The sequence below is a fragment of the Bidens hawaiensis genome, unplaced genomic scaffold (assembly GCF_021521415.1).
Source record: "Bidens hawaiensis isolate Kalapana, Puna unplaced genomic scaffold, B.hawaiensis_p1.1 tig00028465_1, whole genome shotgun sequence".
NCBI classification, from domain to species: Eukaryota; Viridiplantae; Streptophyta; class Magnoliopsida; order Asterales; family Asteraceae; genus Bidens; species Bidens hawaiensis.
In genome coordinates this window covers 53127-78988 of record NW_027494646.1, presented here as the reverse complement: position 1 = coordinate 78988, position 25862 = coordinate 53127, and the positions used below count along the sequence as shown (strand labels likewise).

The 25862-nt window shown below is 33.9% G+C and overlaps 1 protein-coding gene and 2 pseudogenes across 1 annotated transcript; 1 reads left to right on the top strand and 2 right to left on the bottom strand.

Moving 5' to 3' along the window:
* The first annotated feature begins 3717 nt into the window (after positions 1-3717).
* Positions 3718-4377, top strand: LOC143577123 (F-box protein GID2 pseudogene; annotated as a pseudogene).
* Positions 4378-11759: 7382 nt separating this feature from the next.
* LOC143577117 (transcription factor MYB73 pseudogene) lies at positions 11760-12765 on the bottom strand (annotated as a pseudogene).
* A 1740-nt stretch (positions 12766-14505) lies between these two features.
* LOC143577110 (cysteine proteinase mucunain-like) lies at positions 14506-17368 on the bottom strand. Its single transcript, XM_077061042.1, has 5 exons — positions 16846-17368; positions 15813-16048; positions 15577-15717; positions 14931-15380; positions 14506-14751 (listed from the first exon to the last, which is right to left on the bottom strand). The coding sequence occupies exons 1-5, from the start codon at positions 17351-17353 to the stop codon at positions 14674-14676; spliced, it is 1413 nt and encodes a 470-aa protein (XP_076917157.1). The 5' UTR covers positions 17354-17368; the 3' UTR covers positions 14506-14673.
* Positions 17369-25862: the final 8494 nt, after the last annotated feature.

Genomic DNA, 25862 nt, shown 5'->3' with positions numbered 1-25862 from the left:
TTGATGCAGTTTGGGAAAAATGGTCGGGCTATGCGGCACAGTTTATTTTTCGGTAGTGATGCATCTATTTGTATTGACTATTAACCATTATTTTTGATAACTTAGGAATATTTGTAATATTTTGACGTACGATAGTTATGAAATGAAATGAATAGTTTTACTCTATAATGGTGTCTTTAATATAAAATTAGTAATTATGCATAAAAAAATTAAATTAAAATTATACGATGACATGCATAAGTGCTTGTCGTAAACTGGTATCATAAATGCAATTAATGAAAGCGTGTCATACTTGCATTTCATAAATGAGTGTCACAAATGTCTGTCATTAATGCGTGTCATTAAATATGACACGCGGGTGCATGTCATTTTTCGTTTATGACTAGGCCATTAACTACACGCATTTTTTTGTCATCTTTACCATTTAATGACACTCAACGCGTGTTGTGAAAAGCATTTTTTCTTGTACTGTCGGGTTACATCTAGATTGCACGCACTTTGAGGGAAAACACCTGGTATTTGGCAGGGATTACGAGGTAATGATTGTCGGGTCTGTGGCACGCAAAACGGTGTTCAGCACGCAAACCGAGGTAGAGAGTGGCTGTGGGTGTGTAAAATGAATGTGCCATGGCCACCCTATTTATAGCCGATTTTGAGTCCCATTGCGTACCGCGATGGGCTCCTTTCCTGACTCCGTCGCGTACCGCGACCGACATAGATTCTGAGATCTTGCCACGTGTCGCCACGTGGCCTGACACGTGTGCCACGTGGTCTGACACGTTCTGCCACGTGTCCTGGCCTGCTACCACGTGTCACCAGAGTGTGACATGTGTGCGTGCGAAGTGCATAGTGCGCCATCAAAGCGCCACATTACGCCCAACGCCCTTCGCCGTCGCCTTCGCCATCGTCCTCGTCCTCGCCCAAGCCCGAACGCGTGCGCGTCGGGAGCTACGCACCCTCCGCTAGGACCACTTGGTGCATGATATTCATAAAAGAATATAACTATGGAAATTATATCTCTTATAAAGAGCTTCCATTTTTTTACCACTTTCCATGTGAGATGGATTTCATCTTCCCTATTTATACCTTAGTGGAATGCTTCCACTTTCTTACATCTTCCAATGTGGGATGGAGTTTTATTATTCTCCTTCATATAAGAATACTTAACTTAGGAAATATTTTTATTTCTTTATTTTTCTTATAATTCATTATTTAATATTTTCCCATTACTTATCTTAAGATTATTTTTGATCTCTCAACTTTCCTAAGTTGTCAAATTTTGATCGAAACTTTGGGGATGTTACAACATGTATCAACAATCGGAAGTTTATTATAAAATATAAACTTACCGGAAAACGATTAATACAAATGTAGATCTAGATTAGCCGGAATATATGAGAGGAAAGGAAAATATAAAACTTCAAATAAATATAAAACAACCATTGTTTTAAGTATAACACATAACCGGAAAAACTAAAGGGAAAACTTACCGGAAAAACGTAAATACGTCAACATATTAGCTATGCTATCAATAGCGGTGCTATAGCGGTTATCGGTCCGACAGTAATATAGCGGTCGAAATATCGGTCCAAATAGCGGTTCCGATATTTGCGGCGCTATTTACTGCTATTTCGCCGATATTTGGCCACCGATATATCGGAAATAGCGGTGAGATTATCAGTGTAATATTTTTGACCCAATTGTTACTTTTTTGGCCCAAACTGTAAGCCCATAGCCCAATTTCATTATGATTATTATTGAACGATCAGCTTATTGCCTTAAAAATACCTCAATCGCTGCTGATGCTCATCTCCAATACCTGTTTCTTCAGCCGCTGCTGATGCTTATATATTTATGGCTTTCGATTAAGTGATTAAATCATGTCTTAAATTAAAAATATTGTTACTTTGTGTTTCGAACTATTGACTTTTATGATTTTGGTATTTAGACTTAAGTATTATTATTAGATAACTTTTGGTGTTATATATATATATATATATATATATACCGCTATCCCACCGCAATAACCGATATCTCAGATATCGGTCATTGAACGATATCCGCTATTTGTTGGCATTAACTGCATAGCATATTAGCTTCATCGCCATTTTTTTATTACAACCTAAACTGATTTTAATAAAATTAGTTAACAATGAAAATAAAGATAAGAAGATTAGAGGAAACAATAACCGGACGAAAATATAATGTTGCCGGAAATACATATATCAACGATCAGATGCTTATTATAAAATACAAACTTACCGAAAACGATTAATAAAAATCTGAATCTAGAGTAGCCGGAATATATGAGAGGGTGAAAGGAGATCCGGCTAATAGAGAAAGAGAGAAAATTATGTTTATAGTGAAAAATTATGAATAGTTAAGGTTTAAATATAAGGTGATTTGGTGAAGATGACACGTGGCAACATAATAGACAATCTTACAATGGAAAGTTGCTGACTGGATACATATGTGGACAGCCTAGAATAATGTCATGTGGACAAAGTATATTGCTTTAATAATATTTAAAGATTTACCATATCTCAATTTCCTTTTCCATGTTGCTATGATAAGATAATTGTAAAGTTACAATATTTTCTCCTAATTTTTTTCTTTTTAATATAACTCAAGAATGTAATTAACACTTTATTTTCTTTTAATTTAACTTAAGAATTTCTTTTAAATATATAATATTTTTTTCTTTCTTCTTTATCCAATTTTATCATTTATTTTTCTTATATATTAACTGTAGAACATGAGAATGTAGTGTTAAAGGTAAAAAAATGACAAGGAATGGACACGTAGACGGGAAATACTAGAATTCCTCGATTGGGCGAGAAAAGTTCATATTTGAAAAAGAAAATGTGTAATGGCTAGTTTGATAATTTATAACATTCAAATGTTTATTTTCCCTTGCTTTAAATACTTTTATTATTTAATATTTATTATAGTCAATATGACTATATAATATGAGCAATAATACTTAAGTGCAAGGAAGACAAACTCACAAAGTACACGGCGAAAACGACAAAGTAGGTAAGGAGTACATTAAGGACGTGTAGGGGCTTGAAGCACTAGGATTTCCCATCAAATTTAAATTAACTAAATTAAATAAATATCAAATCTAAAAGATTAATTTTTTTATTATGTTTTATAAATAAAGTCTTGTGTTTTATACGTATAAAAAGAAAAGAAAATAAAATATCTCTCTTTAGCCACCGATAGTCAAGTTGACAATTGTCAAAGAGACAAATGAAATCTTGTTGGAACTGTTCATATCCGGTTCATCCTTCAGAACCATATCACATCCCGAATATAATGAAATAGGATGAATTGAGACGGTATTTTGTAAATACGTAATTATCTTGAATAGATTAACCATTTCTTTATTTTCCGATCGCCTGAGAAAAGAAAGATCTTGTTGTTTCTTCAACAATTTTCTGATCTCTAGTGGACCTCTCAGTAGGATTCGAACCCAGATGAAGTTCTGACCATCTGTCAGAGAAAAAAGAACGAACGGATCTTGTAGGATTCCCAATAAATTCTTCGATTTCTTCCGGAAGCATATGATTAATCATCTGCTTCTCACGTTGCATGAATAGCCGGGACATAGAGGAATATCCAGAAAGGCATTTCGGGGACCCCCAAATCGCATTCATTTCTCATTTTGTCCTTTTCGTTAACCATCAAAACCTTCTTCATCTTATAAACCCCCTTTACTTTCTCATCCCAAATTCACACTTCACAAACAAATAAATGAAGAGACCCACACCTCTTGATTCCACCGACCATACCATGTTCAAGAAGATCAAACAATCCTCCTCCTCGTCAGTGTTCTCCGACGAAAACTTACTATACGAGGTGTTAAAACACGCGGACGCAAAAACATTAGCCACGGCTGCTTGTGTCAACAAGCACTGGCATCGGACGGCTCAGGATGAGCGGCTATGGGAGCAGATCTGCACGGGTAATATTATTGGGTGCCAAAACGAACACCTTCGTATTGTGGTACTCGCACTTGGTGGATTCAGATGTCTTCATTCTCGGTACTTGTTACCGTTATCTAAACCTTCTGTTTCGATCGAAACGTCGTCGTCTTCTTCCTCTTGTACTGTTGCTGCTGCCACGTCATCTCCGACGTGGCCGTGTGTTCTGTCGCCGCCGCGTGCGGTTGTTCCGGCGAAGGTTGACACTCGTTGGGGAAAAGATGAGATCCAGCTTTCGTTGTCTCTTCTGTCGGTTTGTTATTTTAGGAAATTGAATTATAAATGAAATTGATCGAAACAGAGTTTAGCGGGTCATGCATAGTAATTTCTTGGCTTTTAAAACCCAAAACTCTGTTTTTAAGTAGAATCGGGTTTGTTATCTAAAAGTGGTGGTGACACATCTTGTTATTTGTCACTTTATTGTAGTTTTTTACATTGATGATAAATTTGAACTGTGATGAATGGAAAAATGGTTAATTTGTGATTTTGAGTTTCTTTTTTGTTTTAATTGTATTTGTGATTTTGGAGTATGATATTGTGGAGATGATGTTTTAATGTGGCGGTGGTAATAAGTGTTTGTTTGGTGTGACGATGTCTCCGGCGTGATCCACGGCGGTGTGAGGGTGGCGGGAGAAATGAGGGGAAGCGTGTAAAAAGTGTAAAGGTGGGAGAGGGATGTGTCGTCTTCCGTTGGCGTTATTTATAAAGGCAAAATGATATAAAGACAAAATTAATTATCAGTTTATTTTTTTATTTTATTTAAATACTGATTTCAAATGTCTTAATATCCTCTTCGTCTCATTTTAAATGTCATTGGACCAAAAACACACATATTAAGAAATGTTTAATCTCTTTATTTTATTAGCCGTAAAATAACAATAATGTTCTTTTAAGTTATTATGGCTATAAACAATTTTTCTTCATTGGTTAAAAAATAACATTTAATAGTAATGGCACAAGTGAAAATTGAATTTATATATATATAAATGACATTTAAATTGGGACAACCAAAAATGAAAAAATAGACATTTAAAATGGGACCGGGGGGGGGGGGGTATAATTCTTTTATTAGATTGCGTGTAATTAAAACGCCCCACCCTTGGGCATTTTACGTCATATGGTATCCCCGTCATCAATTGAGAGTTTTGCAAAAACTGACGTAGTTGACAAAATGTCATAACTCTTCTACAAAATTACATACATATCCCCCCTCCCCCCCCCCCCACACACACACAATTTTATAAAAAAAACAACCTCAAACTTTGTGCCATCACAGCGTTTTGTAGGAAACGTAACAAAAAAAACGCCGTGCCATAATTGGGGGGGGGGGGGGGCGGTGTTTTCTACCCAAAACGTTACATCGTGGCTGCCACTAGGATGGTCTTAGTGTTCGTAACCTAAAATGTTACAACCCATTCTTATGAAGCATCGTCATGTTATCTTAGTTTTTTTTTCTTATCTAAGCGCATTTCATCATAATATTACACATAATTTCTCCATGCAACCTACTTATTAAATTTAGTTATGTTTTTTTGGGAAATAAAGTAAGTAAATAAATAAAAGCCACATGTAAGTGTTTGTGATCAAGATTCAAGAATAGTCACGCTCAAAAGGGGAAGCCCAACATCACATGCAGCGCCCCCTTGCACTCCAAGTCATCACGAGCGAGGAAGAATTCTTGTGTTGGAGACAGGCACATTGCTAATTTTACATTTAATTGCTAATTTTACTATTAACTATTACAGGTATTTTATAAATTCAATAACTTCAAATGTTAGGCCATTCAAAATAATAAGTTATAAGTTGGTTGTGGCTCAATGGTATAGCACTCACTTTACTAGTTAGAGGTAGGGGGTTCAAACCTTACTACCACCAATTTATATGGGAGACATGAAGGATAACCCAGGCTTGCCAGGGTTCGAGTCCTGATCTCACCCGGTTTTACCGGCTCCTCGCTGACGTGCCGTTTGGCGGGCGTGGGGTCGGGTTTTATCCGGTGAATCCCTCAATAGGTGGACTGCTAGGGGCTCCGTCCGTCCGGACTAGTGGCCGAATCGGGCTACCTTTAGCCAATGAGGACTACGTACAGAGTACCCGGCGTTACTTAGTTGGCCGTTCATAAAAAAATAAGTAATAATAAGTTAAAAAATAATAAATGCTACCTACCGGCTACCACCACCAAGTCAACGTAAAAAGCATAAATAACATGGTAATTACACACCACTTGAAACTAAAAACACGTGTTTATGTGGTAAATAAGTATTATTTCTTATATTTTTTTTATGTAATATGAGATAGGAATAATCTAATATCATTTATATTACACAATTACATAAATTATTCTTTATGTTTACACCAAATTTCAGTGGTTGTCATTTAGCTTTATTGTACTTTATGTTTTAAAATGTTACACCGTTTCTCCTTTAACCAAAACTCAGTTAGTTTTATCGTTAAGTCTGCTCATGTGATGAGGGTAAATTGGTCATTTTACCCTTTTTTTAAAAAAAGATTTTAATAATTAAAAGTATATACATATAAATATATATACTTATACACATATAATTATACATATAATTAAATGAAAAATAAATCTCTCTCTCTCGTTCATCCACCCCCACCACCACCTCACCACTGCCACCACCATCCACCCCCACCCCCACCACCACCTCACCACCGCCACCACCATCCACCCCCACCGCCACCACCATACACAAACAACACCATCTCTACCCCCCCTCTATATGGTCTTCATCATCCCCTTTTGAAGATGAAGCCACCGTAATAGTCTCCATTACCACCGCCGCCATAGAAAATTTGTAATAATTAGGGTTGAAGATGTGCCTCGAGAAGAAAGTCCCTCAACTTCATGGCGCTATTTCTCTCAACCTCGCGATTTATCTGAAATAGTGAAACCCTAACTCCCGTCACCCACTGTAACCTCCACTATCGTTAAATCAAAGAACAAGATTCATCGTCTTTCTTGATTGCATCCATATGTCTTTGATTAGACCGAAACACATTGAACGCGCCTCGATTAGGGTTCCATTTTGTTGGAATATGATGAATGGACTTCGATTAGGTTCTCGATTTGACCGGAAGACAAGAGAGAGAGAGGATTTGCGGACCTGCGGTGGTGGTGAGGAAAGAGAGTGGGAGAGAAAAATGGTGCGTATGACAGCTATAGTGGTGGGTTCCAATGACAGTGTTGGTGGCTCGTCGGAGAAGACGGTGGTAGCTCGCAGGAGATGAAGCTTGTCACACCCCGACCAAAGGCGGAACATGCCGAGGCGTAACGTATTGATTGGACAGTAGCTCAAAAGACACTAATTAAAGTGACAATAATTATTTAATTCATTAATATCAAAAGAAGTACACAATTATAATAATTTAACAATTACATCATATTTATTGTTTGGATAAATATCCTAAGGTAAAAACTAATATCTTCAATCTTGATCAATGTAAATTACTTGTACATGTAACATGTATAAAAATAGAGTTTGTCAAAACGAATGTTGGTGAGAATGCATAAGTTTTAGTTGAGATACATATATAGATAAAAACCACAATTCATATGTTAATGTTGAGCATCACAATTCCCATGAAAAATGTAAACAACTAAATAGATGTGGACCCGTTCCTATTGATACGAAATCAAAGTACTTGGATAAGTGTATGATCATACTAGATGAGGATGAGATACCAACCACCAAACATAAAATAAACAATTAAGCACATAGAGCATTATCATGGAGCATGCAATAATCACACATAAACATATATTGAATTGTGTTATGAATAGATGAATAAATAAAAATGGATAATTTAAATAGGGTATACATGTCACCCCCAAAATTTAAATGATGAAAAACGGGGATATGTAAACTCACCTTATGGAGTGGGATAAGTGAGGACGAGATAATAAAAGAAAGAGCTAGGATGAAAACGGTCAAGCTTCTTGAGATTTGCCGACAATTAATCCTAGTTGATAACGATAAAGTGAGTTAAATATAAAATAAGACGGATCTTGAGTCTCGATGAGATTATTAATCTTAAGGTCATTTTATTATGGTTGTTAAGATTATTATCATTAGCGTGATTATCATTATTGTTGTTGTTATTATTATTATTATTCATGTTTACTTCCCTTATATAAAAAAAGATATTTTATAAAGTGATATAAAAGTTGCAAAAGCTAAGACGAAAACGAACCTTTATGATGAGCAAAAATTTGGGGTTATTAAGCGAGTTGGTATCACATATATATTTATACATACATACATACATACATACATACACCAAATAAGGGCAGATTAAGACACTTGATTTTAAGGGATTTACAATTGCTAATGCATAAGGTACATGTGTTAGTAAGGGTAAACTTGTCTTATAAACACAATTCATTCAACTTACAAGTTTGGTCCATCATCTTTAACCATATTATGTTTTTAATTTAAACTTTAAACTAACTTCTCACCCATGATTTTTAAACGACTATAACTTTTTCATACGTTAATATTTTTATAAAAAAAATTACATCATAAAAACTAGCATTTTATTCTCTTTAATTTGAATGTGATATCTTTATAATTTTTTTTCAATTTAAACAAATTAATATGCTACGTATGGGTGTTTAGTGTCAGTTTTGATGGTTTTAAGTTAAACTTGTGAGCCCAACCGTTAATACTGATTTTTTGTCGTCCAAAACCAAACTCAACCATTGAAGGTTGAAACCGAATCGTTACCAACGGCTTGGTTCCAGTTTGGTTTCACAGTTTAACTATATCTAATATATATAACTAAACATATCTAATAATTAATAATAAAAACGATTAAAATGCATTTAACATTTACAATCTGGTCTGGTGCCATATGGTCGGTTGCCATTATAAACCGCGAATCAATCGTTCACTACGTTTTGAAATATTTGAAACCGACCAACTAACCGAATGTAAAAAGAAAAAAGAAGCCAAACCAATGACAGGTTTAAAGGATTTCAAGGTTTTAACCGAACCATAAACACTCATATTTGTTACGTGATTAATAGGGTCAAACACCCGCTGCATCGCGCGGGCACCCGTCTAGTACATACATACATACATACATACGTACATACATATATATATATATAAAGAATTTTATGGAGAAAATTAAAGTTCAATGACGAGAAAACAACAAGACTAGAGACTCGGTTTAACAAATTTTCGTTTATTAAAGGTTATAAACATAAATTATTATAAAAGAAAATTGTTTAAAAGAGTTTTAAAAATAAAGAACAAAAACCGCGTCCAGGGCGGCTCAAACCCGCGACTAGTCAGTTCTAAGAGTTTATACGAGCATGCACCAACAATTGGGCTGGTGCTACAACTTGTTAAAAGTATAGCCTCTGATATATATAAGCAGATATGTCAAAGAACCCCAAAATCAATATGAACCCTAATTCTGGGTTTGTTTAATTCGTTTATAGTTGTTTCAAATTGAGTTAGGGTTTTAGTTTGTTGATTAAAAACGAGTAAAAATCAATGTTTAATTACCGAAATGATGACGTATAGAGGATGAACGGCGAATAGGGTTTCACGGCTAAAGTTGGTGACGAATCTGGATCTTAACGACAATGTACGGGCTGAATAACTTAGGGTTTTGTGTCGCGGGATACAGAAGAATGTGTGGTGTGATTTAATTGAATTATAAGCGAGTTTATATAGAGTAATGACTCAATGGCAGCCGCGGTTCGTTTTGGTGTTGTTAGCTGTCAATTAGTTAGGGTTCTCCATGTTTAGGGTGTCGGTAGGATCGAATTTAGGTAAGGGATAATATGGGAGTATCGATTTCATCAATTAATCCGTGAATTTTGGTTCAAGAAAGGTGGGGGGGGGGGGGGGGGGGTACGACGTCGGTGGAAGAGTGGGAGGAAGAAGAGGGAAAGAGGTTAAACCAATTTTGCAATCTGGTCCTTGATGTTTGAGTATGGAGACATAAGAGGCAAAAACAAATGTTATGGGTAGTTTTCGTACTAATCAAACAGTTATAAAGATTTAATTAATAAACATAATCAAAACCGAGTGTCGGGTAATAATTAATTATCAAAATGATTAATAAATTAATGACGAACAACGATAGTCCGGGTAATAATAATATTGCATAAATAAATAAAAATTTAAATCGAGTCGACTTTTCGGGTCCGAAAATTGACGACTGTTACAAAGCTATGGTGGCTGTGGAAACTCTGAACCCAAACTCAAAAGGGGAGAGGGCAGTGGGTTGGGTTAAATAATATATGTATAAATATATATTTTTAATTATTAAAATCTTTTTTAATAAAATGGTAAAATGACTAATTTACCCTCATGTGCAAGGCACATGAGCAGACTTAACGATAAAAACTAACTAGGTTTGGGCTAAATGACAAACAATGTAACATTTTGAAACGTAAAGTACACAATATGTTACTTTTAAAGATAAAGGACAACCACTAAAATTTGGTGTAAACATAAAGGACAATTTCTTTTGTCTTTATATTATATAACACGTGAATCTTCTGTCGATCTTCTATTATAACTTTCTTGATTGTTGATTTGTTGATCTTGTATTTTGACTGGGTTGATGGTCAACCAATTGAATTTGTTGATCTTGTGTCGGACAATGGACATTGTTGAATTTCTTTTTGACTTCGTTAATTTTGTGTTGATTTACTCTTTTTATTTATTTTGACTTGGATTGCCTGTATGGTGAAGAGTCACTCCGTAACCACTAGTATGTTCATCATGACATCACATTAATAAATTTAACATTATCAAGCAAAAAACCAATACATATTTATACGAATACCCACCATTATATCAACCAAACTAAAGGTGCAAACAAAATCGGGTTGGAACCCAATACTTTAAAACCACTTAGAAACAGCTAAACCCAAACCAAACTGGTCAAATATGATCATTTCCTCTAATAAAACATGTTAGAACCCGAACCCATTTGAGCCAAAAACCCGATTTAGGTATCTCCATCTTAGAGTTAATAGAGCATACAACTTATATATTTTCCATCTCCCCCACATACTATGATAATTACTTGTGGAATCATGATATTCCTAATGAGCTTACAAATAATCTCAATCTCATGAATACCAAGTGAAAACGGCAATTACTGATAACGATAAGGTGGCATTTGATTATTCTTACAAGACGCTTTTACATTTAAGATTTTACCGGAAGGAGTTGTATTATATATTGGACTATGTGTAGTCAAAACTCTTGATCTTTAGGTGTTTTATGATGTGTGGCATCCCAGTCAGGCAGCAATGAGGCATTTTACAAAAAAAAAAAATAATAAGTGTGGTGGTAAAAAACCGCAGAACCCTCATGCAATCATGATTATTTGTCTCTTTCTCTCTCTCACACAAACACAACAACCGTCATTGCCTACAAGATGCTTGGAACAAAAAAATATCTCATTTTAGAATTTTACCTTACGAGTTATGTTTTTAGATTATTTTGCTTTATCATTTGGTTAGTTACATATACCTTTTAATTAGTATTGTCAACAAATTTTTTTTTTCTATGTTAAATACTTGAATCCGGATAAAGCCTAAACCTGAAAAAATATGACTGATTAAACGTTTTGTGCTTAAATTTAAACACGAAAAAACCAGCAATTTCAGCTAATATTATATTAAAAGATCACGATCAAGAAAACATAATGCAAACTTTAAAAAAAACCTTCAGAAACTCTAGATTTCGAATATCATTCTATCATTAGTTGTTATTATCATCTTCACAGCTTGCTGCTTACCGATTCAACCTTCTTCCCTATCCCGAAAACATAACGCCTCACTTCACTTTTTATCGTTTCATGTATCAACGCAAGTAACTCCGGCTTCAAAAACTCATAACTCACACCTCCACTTTGCACCGCTGGTTGCGGTACCGCTTGCTGTTGCATTGGAGCCTCCTCTGTCGACTTTTGTTCCGGTTCAGTTCCAGGTAATGACAAGCTCAAAGAAGTCGGTGGATCAGCCCGAACAATCCGGTTCGAACCGGTTAAATCAGACTGGGTCCGGTTGCTAGGGTTAAGAAACAAACCTCCGTTGACAGTTGACGATTCGGAACTAGCACACCGCTTCAACGCCGGTTCGTAAGTCAGCGGAACTGGGTCTTCAAGATCTATGAATGAAATTTTAAAAAAACTCGGTTTTACTATTAAGAAAAAGCTAGCGAAACAACTTGCTAATAATAATAATAATAATAATAATAATAATAAGGGTTTGAATTAAATACAAATAATATGAATACGGTAACTGTGAGAATCAAGTATTGTAAATATATATATAAAATAGTATAATTACACTACGATGTAATTACATTATTACACTCCTTGATTTCCACAGTTAGCACATTAATTTTATTTATATATTAACTTTCCCATAATAATAAAAATAATATTGACAACTAACATTTACGCTTTAGCGTCGAATTCCAATGATTCTTAATGGCGTTATCAATGCGACCATTAAGAGGCGCGCGATTGTGGCCCACTTGTTGCCAAATCGCGCATGAGACTTAACAGTAATCTCATCCTCCTCCGGAGTAAACGTGCGATGCTCGACCTCTGGAGATAGCTGGTTGCACCAGCGCAACATGCACGACTTCCCGGATCGACCAGGGATCGATTTGCTAATCACCGACCAGTTCCGAGGGCCGTGTTGCTGAACGAGTGATTGTAAGAGGACGTCTTCTTCGTATCTCCACGTGCCTTTGATCTGTTCGGGTTGATCCGCCATTGAAATGAAACTGAGAAGGTTAGGTCAGCTAGATCGGATTGATGGTGAACATGGTGGTTGACTTTTGAGTTTGAGTTTGTGAAATTGAGGTGGGTGTTTATATACATATATAGTTGAGGAAGTGGAGAAGATAAAGATGAACAGATAACCGGAAGGCAGTTATGATGTTACAACTGGCAAAGGACACTTGTCGAATGTAGCCTTTACAACTGCATGATGTCAATAGTACTATGAATAAAAGGGAAAACATATGTTATTAAACTGTAATATTTATTTGAATGTTTGTTATAAACTATGTTAGAACTTGTGATCTATATATACTGAATGTTATAAGATTTTCATGTAACCTGAGATATATAACCTGAGACAGGCCTGAAATCGGACCGAAAAAAGATGTTCGGTTAGGTTTTGGGTCTTGATTTCGTGGTTGAATTCGCGTTCGATCAGGTATAACCGAAATATAATAAAGAAAGAAATATAAGGAAAAATAAAGAAAGAATACATGCCGTCAAGTGGCCCCCACACAAACGGCCTCTTGTCACTTGCTCGGTGCTCCCCCAACTCCAGCTTCCCAACCACACTGCATTTCCTTAATTTCGCCCAACCTTCCTCTATACATTCTTAATTGTTTTGCTTACGTTAACTTTCCTTGTGAGGATATTTTAATCAATAATAATTATCATGTAACATTAATAATAACTTTGATTAATAATTAGAAACTATTGTTTTTTTAAATAATATGCGATATTTTTGCAAATGAGTATATTGTTCCTTAAGCTCAACAAATGAGTGGGTCGGACTAGGTAATCGGTTCCATCATAACCATTCCTGAACAATTTATGTAGGTGCACGGTGCTCCGCTACCCCAAGCTTCCAAAAATGGATTCTTGTCACGTGTGTGTCGACTCAGTTTGCTTAGGTGCTCATGCTCCGCTACCCCAAGCTTCCCAGCCACGCTTCATTCCTTATTTCTCTGGACGTTAATCCTTGGCATATTCCTTTGGGAACAAGGCCATAATTTGAGCATTTTTAATTGTAAAAAAAAGGTTTTGTTAAGGTATCGTACTTTCGCACCAGTTTTTTTTTTATTTTTTTTTATTTTTTTTTCACCACTAGTTCTCACCAGTTTTTTTTTAGTTTTTTCCTTATTTTTTTTCGCAAATGTCATATGATCAACCTCATCTACAACCAATTTTATTAAATGTCAACAGTTAGATATTTATTTGAACCAAATTCAAATCTCCACGTTAGCTACCGAAATTCAATGTATTTATTTAAGCCAAATTCAAACCTCCACCAGATACATGTACCATACCCATTCCCAATCTCTACGTTAGCTAATAAAACTCATAATTAGTTTCAATTTATTATTTCGTTTGATTTTTTTTAACAAAAAATTTGCAACGTTTTGCTGCCGAATTGAACAAACAGTCACAAAGTTTGCAACCGTTTCTCACTGATGCGTCGCCAATTAACTCATGATTTGAATCGCAATTCGGTTGCTAAATTAGCAATCGTTTTCGGTAGTAAATAACCAGTTGTGCAGTAGTAGTTGTCTTGTAGATTTATTTTTTTAATGTGAAGTGTGTTTGTTTGAATAGGATATATTTCCATTTAAACTGAAGAGTTGGGTTTATTTGCTACTTCTTTAGTTACAACTAAAACTATTGCTAATAAAGTCGTATAAAGGAATGCAACATTGTTTTAAACTTAGGTAACATCATAAAAAACACATTAAAAAGTTGTAAATGATAATTTATTAAAAGGAAAGCAATGTTTGTTACTGAAATTGAGTACAGGAATCAATGCAGCAGTATGTACAAATCAGCATCTGATAAGCCAGATGATAAATCAAATTGTTTAAACTTGAATGATACAAATCATATAACAATCTCAAATGGCTGCTTCTCAAGCAGTCTTCCTCTCGTTAGTTGGCTTAGCAAGAATACGCTTCAACGCCTTAATTTCAAATCCGCTATTCTTACTCTGTTACAAAAAAAATGCAAAATCCCATTAAAAATTTGTCAGGTTGGACCCACGGCGTAACGAGCCATTTTACGTGTTAGATAATGCATAAAACGCTTTGTGTACTAAAATTTCATAGTAAAACTAGTGTGTCGAATGTTGTGAACTAAAATTTTATAAAAAAATAGTGGTTGTATTACCTGTGAGCAGGTGCCACGACGGACATTGCAAACGGGATAATCATGTGGGCAGCAACTGTAGTTGTCGTCACAGCAGGACGCGCCTTCCAAAGGACAACAACCCCATGCAAGGCAAGAGCCATGATACTTAAAGACACAACAGCAAGTGGTGCTTTGAGGGCAAGTGTAGTACTTGTCACAAACAGTCTCGGGCGCGGCTGGGGTAGGTGGCGTTGGACCAGGGTTAGGTGGGTTCAGACCGTTCTTGATTGGGTAAGACGCCTCCATTGCAATTCCACATTTACCGGTCTTTTGTTTTATGTTGCGTTCCATTTTTATGTAGCCTTCTTCACCCCATTCTGCACCCCATGAGTTCCTAACAAGCCAATAATCCTTGCCATTTTCTGTACCGTACCCAACCACAACGACACCATGGTCCAAATCGGTTCCACATGAACCTGTGAAGACGCCCTGAAAAAGTTTGAATTATCAAAATCAGATAATGAAACCTCCAAATTACTTCATTTTGTCATAACTTGTTACAATTTTGTTTAAATTTTCATTTTGTAGATCTAATGTCTATTCATGTACCGCTTCATCATATAATTTCAAAAGTTGTCTAAATAAATTTGAAGAGTAATTAAAACAATAATTTAAAACAAATTACCGAAGTGTAGAACTGGAAATCTCGGCCTCCAGCTTCAATAGCAACGGTAATAGGTTGGTTTGCAGCAGCCTTCTGCAATGCCGCCTCATTGTTCACAGGAACATCTTCATAACCATCAATTGAAACAACCTTTTCGTTTTTCTACACAACATAATCACGAAAAGTCAAGAATCAACCGCGTACCAATATTAGTAATATTTCAGTTAAAGTTTAACATGATAAAATACGATACAAACCTTGTTCTTGTCACATTTGCCATCTTTCCCTGTGTAGGGATAGTCTTTGTCCGAGTCAATACCGCCATTCTTGACGATGAAATCAAAAGCATAATCCATATCACCTCCATTACATCCTTGGTTGTAAGATGTATCACAGTCTACTAGTTCTTGTTCTGATAATGTAACGAGATCACCGGTCGCGATCTGGTTTACACCTTCTACTGATCCGACGGTTGAGAATGCCCAACAACTCCCTTCAATTCAATAAACATTTGATTATAAGTTAATGAACTTCGCAATTTTCATAAAGGATTTTGATTCCTAATCCATTCCCAAATTGTTTCAAAATCAGTTTTAGAAAATTAAGAAACAGGTCCCACAGTTCGGGTTTTTTAATCCGTTGACCAATCAAAATTATACTAAAAGTTGTCTAGCAGATCAATTCACCCTGTAATATATGATTGTTTAATCGTGTTTATGGGTTGACGGATCGAAAATGAAACAAATTTAAAAATTTTACACAAATCTGAAAATCATGGTACATATATGAAACCGAGCAGGACAGGCGTATTGGCAGTGACACAAACACGACTCGTTAAACTAAAATTAAAAAGTATTTAACATTTTGCATATTAATACAATAAAATTCTAAATCTAAAATGTTATAAAGAAAAATACCAAAATAGTTTTAAGTTATTGTACAAAAACATTTTAAACAAACTGGGTAATCGGGTCAACCCGTGATCCCATTTGGTTAAAATAAACACAACCCGTTTATCTAAACATGTTCAGATCAAAAACTGACACGAACCGATTTAGATTTTTCAGACTAAACATAACCACGTGAATATGGTGTTAGGTAGTTGTTATGTTTTCAAATTTCACAAATTCTAGATAGGTACAACTAATTATTAGGTGTTTAATCTACTATTATTTTAGTCTTTTCACGAGCATCATTGACATTTAAAAAGTTAAAAAACATATAATAAACAAGCATGCGTAAAAAGTGGAAAATAAAGTGACAAAATAAATTTCAAAAATAACAACTCACCACAACTTCCTTGATCTTTCACGGCAGCCACGGCCCCTTTGGTCCTCCAGTCAACTGATTCCGGCAAGTTATCACCCGCCCGAACCTCGTAACGGTCACTTTTAACGTTATTTAACTTATTCCTCAAACCCATCTTCTTAGCACCCGTGTACCCAAGCCGGTACTCATCAACCGTGAGATCCGCAAACTTGTTGAGACCAAGCTTATACGAATGATCACCCGAGTTGTGTTTTTCGATGTACCGTAGGTTGTCTTTGAAGATTTGGAACCTGTTGTCTTTCTCTCCAATGGCGTTGTAGACTTTGCCGTGCTTCACAAGCCATGATTCATACATGGCGTTGACTTCGTCATCCGACCGCAAGGTGGTCATGTGGGCGTTGTCGTAGCGGATGATCGACATGTCGGATGCGAATGCGGAGGCGAAGAGGGCGAAAAGGATGAGGATGGCCATTGAAGAGGGGTTCATCATGTTGTGGTGGAGTGAAGATGGTGAAGGTAAGGGGTTCATTTATAGAGTGGGTACGGGGAGGTGGTGTCTAGGAATGGATATTAATATTTGAATTATTGTTATTGTTTATGTTATCGAATCTTTTTTGGGTATCGTTTTTAATTTGGGATATTTTTGGTTATTACTTAACTTGTTTTTAAAGGTATTGGGAGGCATTAATGTGAAGTTTATTGGATTAGTGACGGATGTTTGTCAAAGAAAAGAAAGAATGGTATGTAAAGAACTAAAGATGATGTAACATTTGAAGTGGACATTTATATCCATGCTTTTGTAACAGGAAACAATCGAAAAGGTTGTGAAAGGAAACAACCTTAAAAGAAAAAAAGCTTCCTAACAATCAAAATACTTCTATTTAAGTTAACCAAATATATAAAGAAGCTCGGGTACTTGTAGTTAAAAAGGTAAAGAAATAAATTAGAAATAAATTAACAATTCTTTTCGATGGATTTTGGGTAGGTAATACTTTACAGGTATTTTTAACAAACTAATGAGTATACCTGTAAATCACGGATGTACCCGATACTTGAGGGGTTTAGAATGATCTTTAATAACTATGATTGGTTTGAGAATTCTTGAATTTGTCCCAAACTTGACCCGTTGTATTTCTGCATTCACTCACTTTGAACGAGCAAAATAGTGACCCTAATTGAATTGTCCAATGAGACAAGTACTTTAAAGTAACTTTCTTTAAAGAGTTCGAATGATAAGAATTAACAAAAAAAGCCTTTGGTTACTTTGGTAAAGGAGTTATAACTTTTTTTACGTGTTGATAACATGTTGATTTTCAATACTAAGATTGTGTGTAATGGATGGGTTATAAAATGAGGCGTTTTACATTTTGTAACGCATAGTCAGCAAATTGATGATTTTTGTTTTTAGGGTGCAATTGTGTTGTAGCTCAATCTATCTATTTTGATAAAAGCCTATCATTTTCGTCACTTGTCAATACCATAGCCATCCTCACTTTTTTTTCAACCAACTTTCATATATGGTCTTTATTTTTTAAGTCATTTCAATATATGACAGTAAAATTATAGGTTTATTCCAACTAAATCCATTAGTACATATAATATGTATTCTTCATATTGATTAACAAGAGACGATTAGTGAATTTTGAAGTGTTAATTAAAGTGTTTATTATGGTTTATATTCAAAATAATAAACAATAAACATTCGATTCATAATATGTGGAATGGGAACAATCGACTTGAACTAAATTCTGATAACGTCAGTGGCTAAGGCTTAGCTTTTAATACCTAAAAATACATATGATTTTTAAAACTAAAAGTTTTCGGGTTGACCACAAACCTATAATTCGGACCCAATAACCAACCCGAATTACTTTGGTTCAGGTGCGGGTTAGTATTTTTTTGGGTTTGAGTTTCTCGAGTCAGGTTAGTTTGGGATTCGGTACGGGTTTTCTTGGGTTGGGTTTCATGTTACGGATAAAAGTGGCAGACCTACTTTTAACGATTATAAATGAGAATCACCACATTCATTTTGTGCAACTATAAATTTTCTAATATTCTTTTAACTTAGAATAATCACTATTAATTGAACATGGTTTTAATGTTAGTATGTATTTTTCTTTTTCCTGGCAATTACATTCATATGAAATAAACAAATCATTTTGTTATATTTATATTTTTGGTTTTTATATTGCTTGATTATACAATTTTTAATTGTAAAATATAAAGTCAATTTAAAATTTGTCATACACAGAATATTAATGACAACAAATTTATCATAATCAATCAATTTCAAATTGTAAAGATTCTAAGGATAATTATATTATCCAACTTCAGGTTTATGATTTTTGGGATAATCATGTTTTTTTTTATAAACATGAGGAGATGTTCTCAAATGACATTTTATTAATTGATTAAAAGCTACGCTATTTTATGTGTATGAATATTTTTTTATTAGTATCATGGATATATATTTTCATTTATTTAGAGTTGGTATGTACTTGGAGAACATTTTTTGTCACACGGACAACTATATATAGCTATATCAAGAGTTATAAGCAGGTCTATATGTTACTTTATTAAAAGTTACAAACAGACATGGACTAAAAATTTTGATTTTTGATAAACAATGTATACCTGCTAATACAATCACAAATGTAGTGTAAAAGGAAGTTTTTACATATTTGTAACATATTTGTGTAATCTTAGTTATGTAATTTCTGTAATTTTAATTTAATTGTAATTGTATTAACAATATATGATTAATTTGTTGACTGTATTTCACTTAATGGTCAAAGTTTAAAATTTTCAACAATTATCCGTGTAATACACGGGCCTCAAACTAATATTATATATATATATATATATACCGGGGATGGATCTTGCGAAAAGTGATATTACAGCGAGAAGTACTATAAGTGAATGTGTAACTCCATTAATCCTTAATTTTTCACTCCCTTGCTTTTGATGTTACCTACATGTATGTAGGTTGGTTGTATTTATGTCATAATACACATTCAAACCTACCTATACACATACAAATGTACCGAGCCACATTGAAACCTACGTACATACACACATACAAACATGCATACACATATACAAACATACGTACCTACACACGTACATACGCCCCTACACAACATACATGCACATTAGAAATGGAGTGAAATTAGGGATTAATGGAGTTACATCTTCACTTCTCGCACTTCTCGCTGTAAAAAAACTTCTGAAATGATCCAATACCTATATATATATATATACACTAGTTTTTATCCCCCGTATTACGGGGGTTGTTTTATATTATTTTTTTCTAATATTTATTTATTTTTTGAATTTTTATTTTTTTATTATATAAAAGTTAATAATATACTTATGGTTTGATGATAAATTGTTTCACAAATAAATGAGATGTTATAACCCGGTTTAAAAACTATATGGGTTTAATGAGACCCAAGACCCGTTTATTTTTTTTACTATAAAATTGGTTTTTTAATTATAAATAATATATATCTTTTTTTAAATAAATCAAATATTAATTTTTAGTATATCCCTACATTATGGGATTTTTATATCAAATGTTTGTTGAGATTAGTTTATAATTTAATGAGATGTTATAACCTGTTTAAGAAATATATGGGTTTGATGAGACCCATACCCGTGAATTCGGGTCAAATGCATGAGAAGCCTCCATTTAAAAATCAAGCAAATCTGGTGACTCCAAAAAAGGGGGAGCGACCACATCGCGACACGTAGGATTTTTGGGTCTTCGTTTATATATATATATATATATATATATATATATAGGGGAGGGTTATTTTGAGAACCATTGTGAGTTTTAATAACTTTAAGAACTCAATTTTGAACCACATATTTAATTAAATGATATGAAATATGTGGCTGAGATTAAATTCAATTAAAAATGAAGCAGGAGAGAGAATAAGTATTTTTGATAATTACACAAGTTTAAACGTTAGTTACACATGTGTAAAAAGTCGATTCGGTGTGTAAAAAAACACCGTAATTTTTTGTACATCACTTACACTTACGTATTACACATGTGTAAAAAAAATTTGTTACGTTGAGTTCTTTCGAGTTCTTAAAACTCAAAGTGGTTCTCAAAAGAAATCAATCATACATATATATATATATATATATATATATATACTAAACACAAACAATTATAATAATAATAAAAACAAAAGGAAGTTGTGCGAGAAGAATTTGTCCCCCCCCCCACCCCCCAACATTTCGCCCCTTTGTCGTTGGAGGGGGGGGGTGTTTAAAAAAAATCGTCCCATTTTAAGTTAGTTTTCTCGCCCACTACGTGCACCCTAACCAAGACTGTGTTTTTGCCATCTAACTTTTCTATGAAGACTTAGGAGAAGCTGCAATGATTCTATGTATTAGGATCAAGCATGAGAACACGAGTATTGGTATTATATTCTTATTACATTGAGAAAGTGATGATAAAAGTCAACATCGAAAATTGTTTTCAAGTTAGACCATCTTCAATGGTTGGTTTATCTTGGTTCAAATCAACCCAAAAACCATCTAATCCATTAAAGTGGTTGGTTTAAACTAAAAACCAAGGTTTGAGATTTGATTTGTCAAACCACCAAAAACCTCCCATTATGGGCCCCAAACATCACATCTTTCACATATCTAGGGGTGAGTTAACGTACATTACGTAAAATGCAAATATTTAAGTTAAGTTTTAAAATTAGAAGTAATAAATTAAAAGGATTTTGGAAATTCACCATAATAAAATTCATTATTTACTTGTGCTAGTTGTATATTTGTTGTTGGTCATCAAATTAATATATATATTAAAAAGCAGATTCTAATTGTGAGAGATTTTTACTATTCAATTTACTATAGAATTATTGTACCACTTTTATAGCTTCAAGTACCATTCCTTGCATATATTATGAGTGGGTTAGTCAATGAACTACATTACATGTAGTGGATTCCATTTTGAAATTATTATTTTTGTTTGTTTTTTATTCTCTTTTTTACGTTCCCTTTACTCCTATATTTTTTCTATGTAATTTTCTAATACTTTCTTCACGATCATTTTTTAACAATATAGGTTAATACTTGATGATTAAAAACATTCATGTTGTATGAAGTATGAACCAGTATAAGAATTTGGATCTTTAATTATTTTGTTCTTAATTTCATATACGGGTTGCAATAATTTTGATTAGACTCGTTTTTTTTAATCATCTACTCGATATAGGATATAGATTTGAGAGGCGTGGTTCAACGTTTTTACATACGTTCTTCTTTTGGATTTAACGGTCCCGTCGCGAAGCGCGGGCCCTAATACTAGTTTACTAAAAAATAAAAGATAAATAATAAACAATTCAAAACAAAAAAAAAGACAAATGAAAACCATCATCTAGTTTACCTTTCCCACACATATTCAACATTTATTTTACAGTAGCAGCACCGCTTTCTTTGCCGGTAGTCAGAAAATATATGAATCACAATTTCTGAACTCTTTTTCTCTCTTCACATTAACTATTATGTCTATTTGTGAGGGTCAAAACCTGTAAAAACGATTTTGGTGTCAGTTACTCCTATTCAAAGTTTAGCCACCGGAGGGTCCGGTGACCACCCGGACCCTCCTGTGGTTCCGTCCCAGTGTTCAACGTTGTAGTGGTTATGGTCTTATTCTTATATAAGATGCTAATTTAAGCATGTGTAGCCCTAAGAAAATATAGACCTAAAGCAACTGTCTCAATTGTTTTAATATAAGGTACATATGTTAATAGTCTAATCTTCATCAAATTACAAACATAAAAGTATAAAACACACGCAACATTAAAAGCAGCCAAACTTATATAGAGAAATAACCGATATATGCATAGTTGGATCATGAAGATAGAAGTACTTGTATTAACAATTTTTAATTTTCTTAATTACGTCTTAAGAATAAAATCAATTAGTGATACTAATAAGTTTCGCTATTTTCCATATTTTCATTTTTTGATTATATTATACATAATAACACATTATATTTATACATATACACCACACATTTAGGAACTTGAACCAAAACTCAATCAAGATGCGAATCAATTGAAGAATCTTGAGCTTTTTTTAAGTTTGACAAGGGGATAGAAGATCGTGGGTGCCGATTTCCTCACGAGTTACGTTTTTATTAATACTATTAAATTAAATATTAAATTTCAATAAAAAATTATTATTGAATTAGCCAACTTGCTCCTGGCGTTAATGGTACTTAAATGTTATCGATTTTGCTACTCAATCATTATTTTTTGTTGTATAATTAGATTTAACTTTAACTTATTTAATAATAATAATAATAATAATAATAATAATAATAATTTGTTATTACTAGTAATCTGATTAGTTTTACTGATAAATTTCACTTTCATTGATAAGGATAATATCACTAAATATAGTTGTTTCTCCATTAAAATCAACAATGTAAAAGTTAAGAATGTTATTCTTAATTTTTACTTTGTTGCTTTGGACAATCTTATTCTAATGGAGAAGTAATAATTTTTGTTTCAACTTCTTCATTAAAGTGAAAAGGGTGATAAGGTGGTATAGTGTGAAAGTCTAAAAGGGAGGTTATGGGTTAAATACCCATAATCTACAACATTATTTAGTTGTTAAAAAAATGAGTGTTACTCGTTAAAATGTGAAATGATTTAGGTTGTGGGGTGTTGTTAAGAGGAGAAGAGGAATTATGTCGTACGTGGCTACGTGGACAAAATGATGAAGAATGATATCATCAAACACCAGCCCCTCATCTCCATTTCACCCCTCATCTCCATTTCACGTGTGACGTGAGAGGCCTGATCACCATCACGTACATCTTGAAAGCCTCACCCATTTTTTTTTTGCCTAATCTCCTTTTTTCTTTCCTTTTTTTTCTCATTACTTTTGGTTTTTAAATAATATATGAGCATTCTCAGCCCGTGCTCTATAATTATGTGAGTGATTTTTATAAATTTTATAATATGGTTATGATTGAGTTGTGAATAGAGCAGAGAGAAAATGTTAAACAAGAAAGTAAAATTTGGGTTTTAATTTTCATACCGTATAATTTTTTAATATTTTCTGAAAGTGGATGTGATTGGAGAAGAAAAAAATAATATTAAAGACATAAAAATATTATTTAATTAAAAAGAAATGAGAAACATAATAATTTGTGGTGTAATTATATGGATATGATAAGACCACCCGTAGTGGTAGATATTGAAAGGAGATAGTGGAACCCCCCCCCCCAAGAGAAGTAGATCAAGATTGGGGGAAAACGAGAAATATTTCTCGTTGAAATGTGTGGTGGTGGTGGTGGTGGTGGTGGTGGTGGTGGAGGGGGGGAGGGGGGGCACCTGATTTTTTAAATTTTTTTATTTATCTAACCACTAAAATTGTGACACATCTCCTACACCACTATACACCTAAAATACAATTCATCTTCATGCTGATTAGACGCCACGTGTAAAGCTTCTCCCCCATTCCCCCTAACCACTACGCATGGTCCAAAGAATGAGCTAAGAATACTCTAAATAAATGCAATAGTAAAGAATGATGGATAATGATGTATAACATGGGTTGAATGATGCAGTTGAGTTTTTTTTAGAACGACGATTTCTTATATTTAGGCTATCACACTCTCCAAATTTTGAGAGCCTCGATGCCTTACTCTGGCTAGACTATGTTGTCTTAACCGGGTCCACGCTGGCTTCAGAGTTTGGCTTGGGCGTTCTTCCGGGAAACCATACCGCCGACTGCCACTTGATAGTCGTTGTGCCACCACAAGAGCAGAACTCTCTGGCGTATACATTGTCGGACGAAAACCTGGGTGGGCTCGAGGTTCAAACTGGCAACATTTCTACAAGGCTTAGCTCAAATCCTTCATTGTCAATATCCACCCAAATATGACACAATTAGGATTCGAACTTAAGTTTTAATTGGAGAACCTAAGCCTCCTATCATTAGACCACAAGTGTGAGATTGGATCCTAGAGAATGAGAGGATTGAATCATAGCGTATAGCGTTATTACCTACTAAGCATTAGTCATAGTTTGATTATTATAATTTGATCGTTTATTATATATTAATGGCTTAAAAGGGTAAATTATTTTTCAAAACAATGGTTTATGTCATTTACCTCCATATTCAAAATTAAAATTAATTTACTTAAAAGAATATCTGGTTAGCCAATAAATTTGTAAGAGAAAAGTGAATACGGTGCTGTTAACCGTGTAACATTACATGAAAAACAAATCAAAACTACGTAGTTTTGTTTAAAAAACACTCTTATTCATTTACAATCCGTTCCATGTTTATGAAAATCTCAGTTTATTAATCTTGAATGTGGACCTTCTTTTTCTTCCTCAAATTGAATTTACTTCCGTGCAACTTTCCCACAAATTCCACAACAAAACATAAGTTAATTGGTTGTTGGCCTTCATCATTTTCTTTCAGAGTGACTCTCATATCTTGGATTATTTCATTTTTTCGTTTAAACTTGAAGTTTTGTAACTGAAGTCATATATTTTATAAAATCCCAAAAATACAAACACCATTTTGAAAAACCTTAAAGTGTTTTCTCTCCTTCCAGTCGTAAATTTGTGCTTACGATTTTTAATTTATTTTGCTTTTTATTTGGATTTTAAGTAATTATGTTTTAAATTTAACGATGTTAAATGATAAATAAATAAATAAATGGGAAAAAGATTTACAAAACTCCATTTTATGAAACCTGCAAAAAAATTCTCTTTTTAAAACTAGCCAACTTGTTAGGCAAGATATGGAATTAAAATATGGAAGGGATTTAATTACATAAGAGGATTTCTAATCAAAACTACGTAGTTTTAATTTGTTTTTCGTGTAATGTTACACGGCTAACAGCACCGTATTCACTTTCCTCAATTTGTAATTGGATTAACAGTATTTGGTTATATTCTAGTTTATTTTAATAAATTGCAAGCTTCTGAAAACATTTTGCGAATTAAATGACCTTTGAATCTCACGTTTTTATTTAAATTTTGACT

Coding starts and splice junctions, on each gene's coding strand:
- LOC143577110 (XM_077061042.1), bottom strand. CDS start 17,353: ATGAACCCCTTACCTTCACCATCTTCACTCCACCACAACATGATGAAC. Junction 15,381..15,576: donor ATTTCCAGTTCTACACTTCG/GTAATTTGTTTT, acceptor AAACTTTTTCAG/GGCGTCTTCACAGGTTCATG. Junction 14,752..14,930: donor GTCGTGGCACCTGCTCACAG/GTAATACAACCA, acceptor TTTTTGTAACAG/AGTAAGAATAGCGGATTTGA.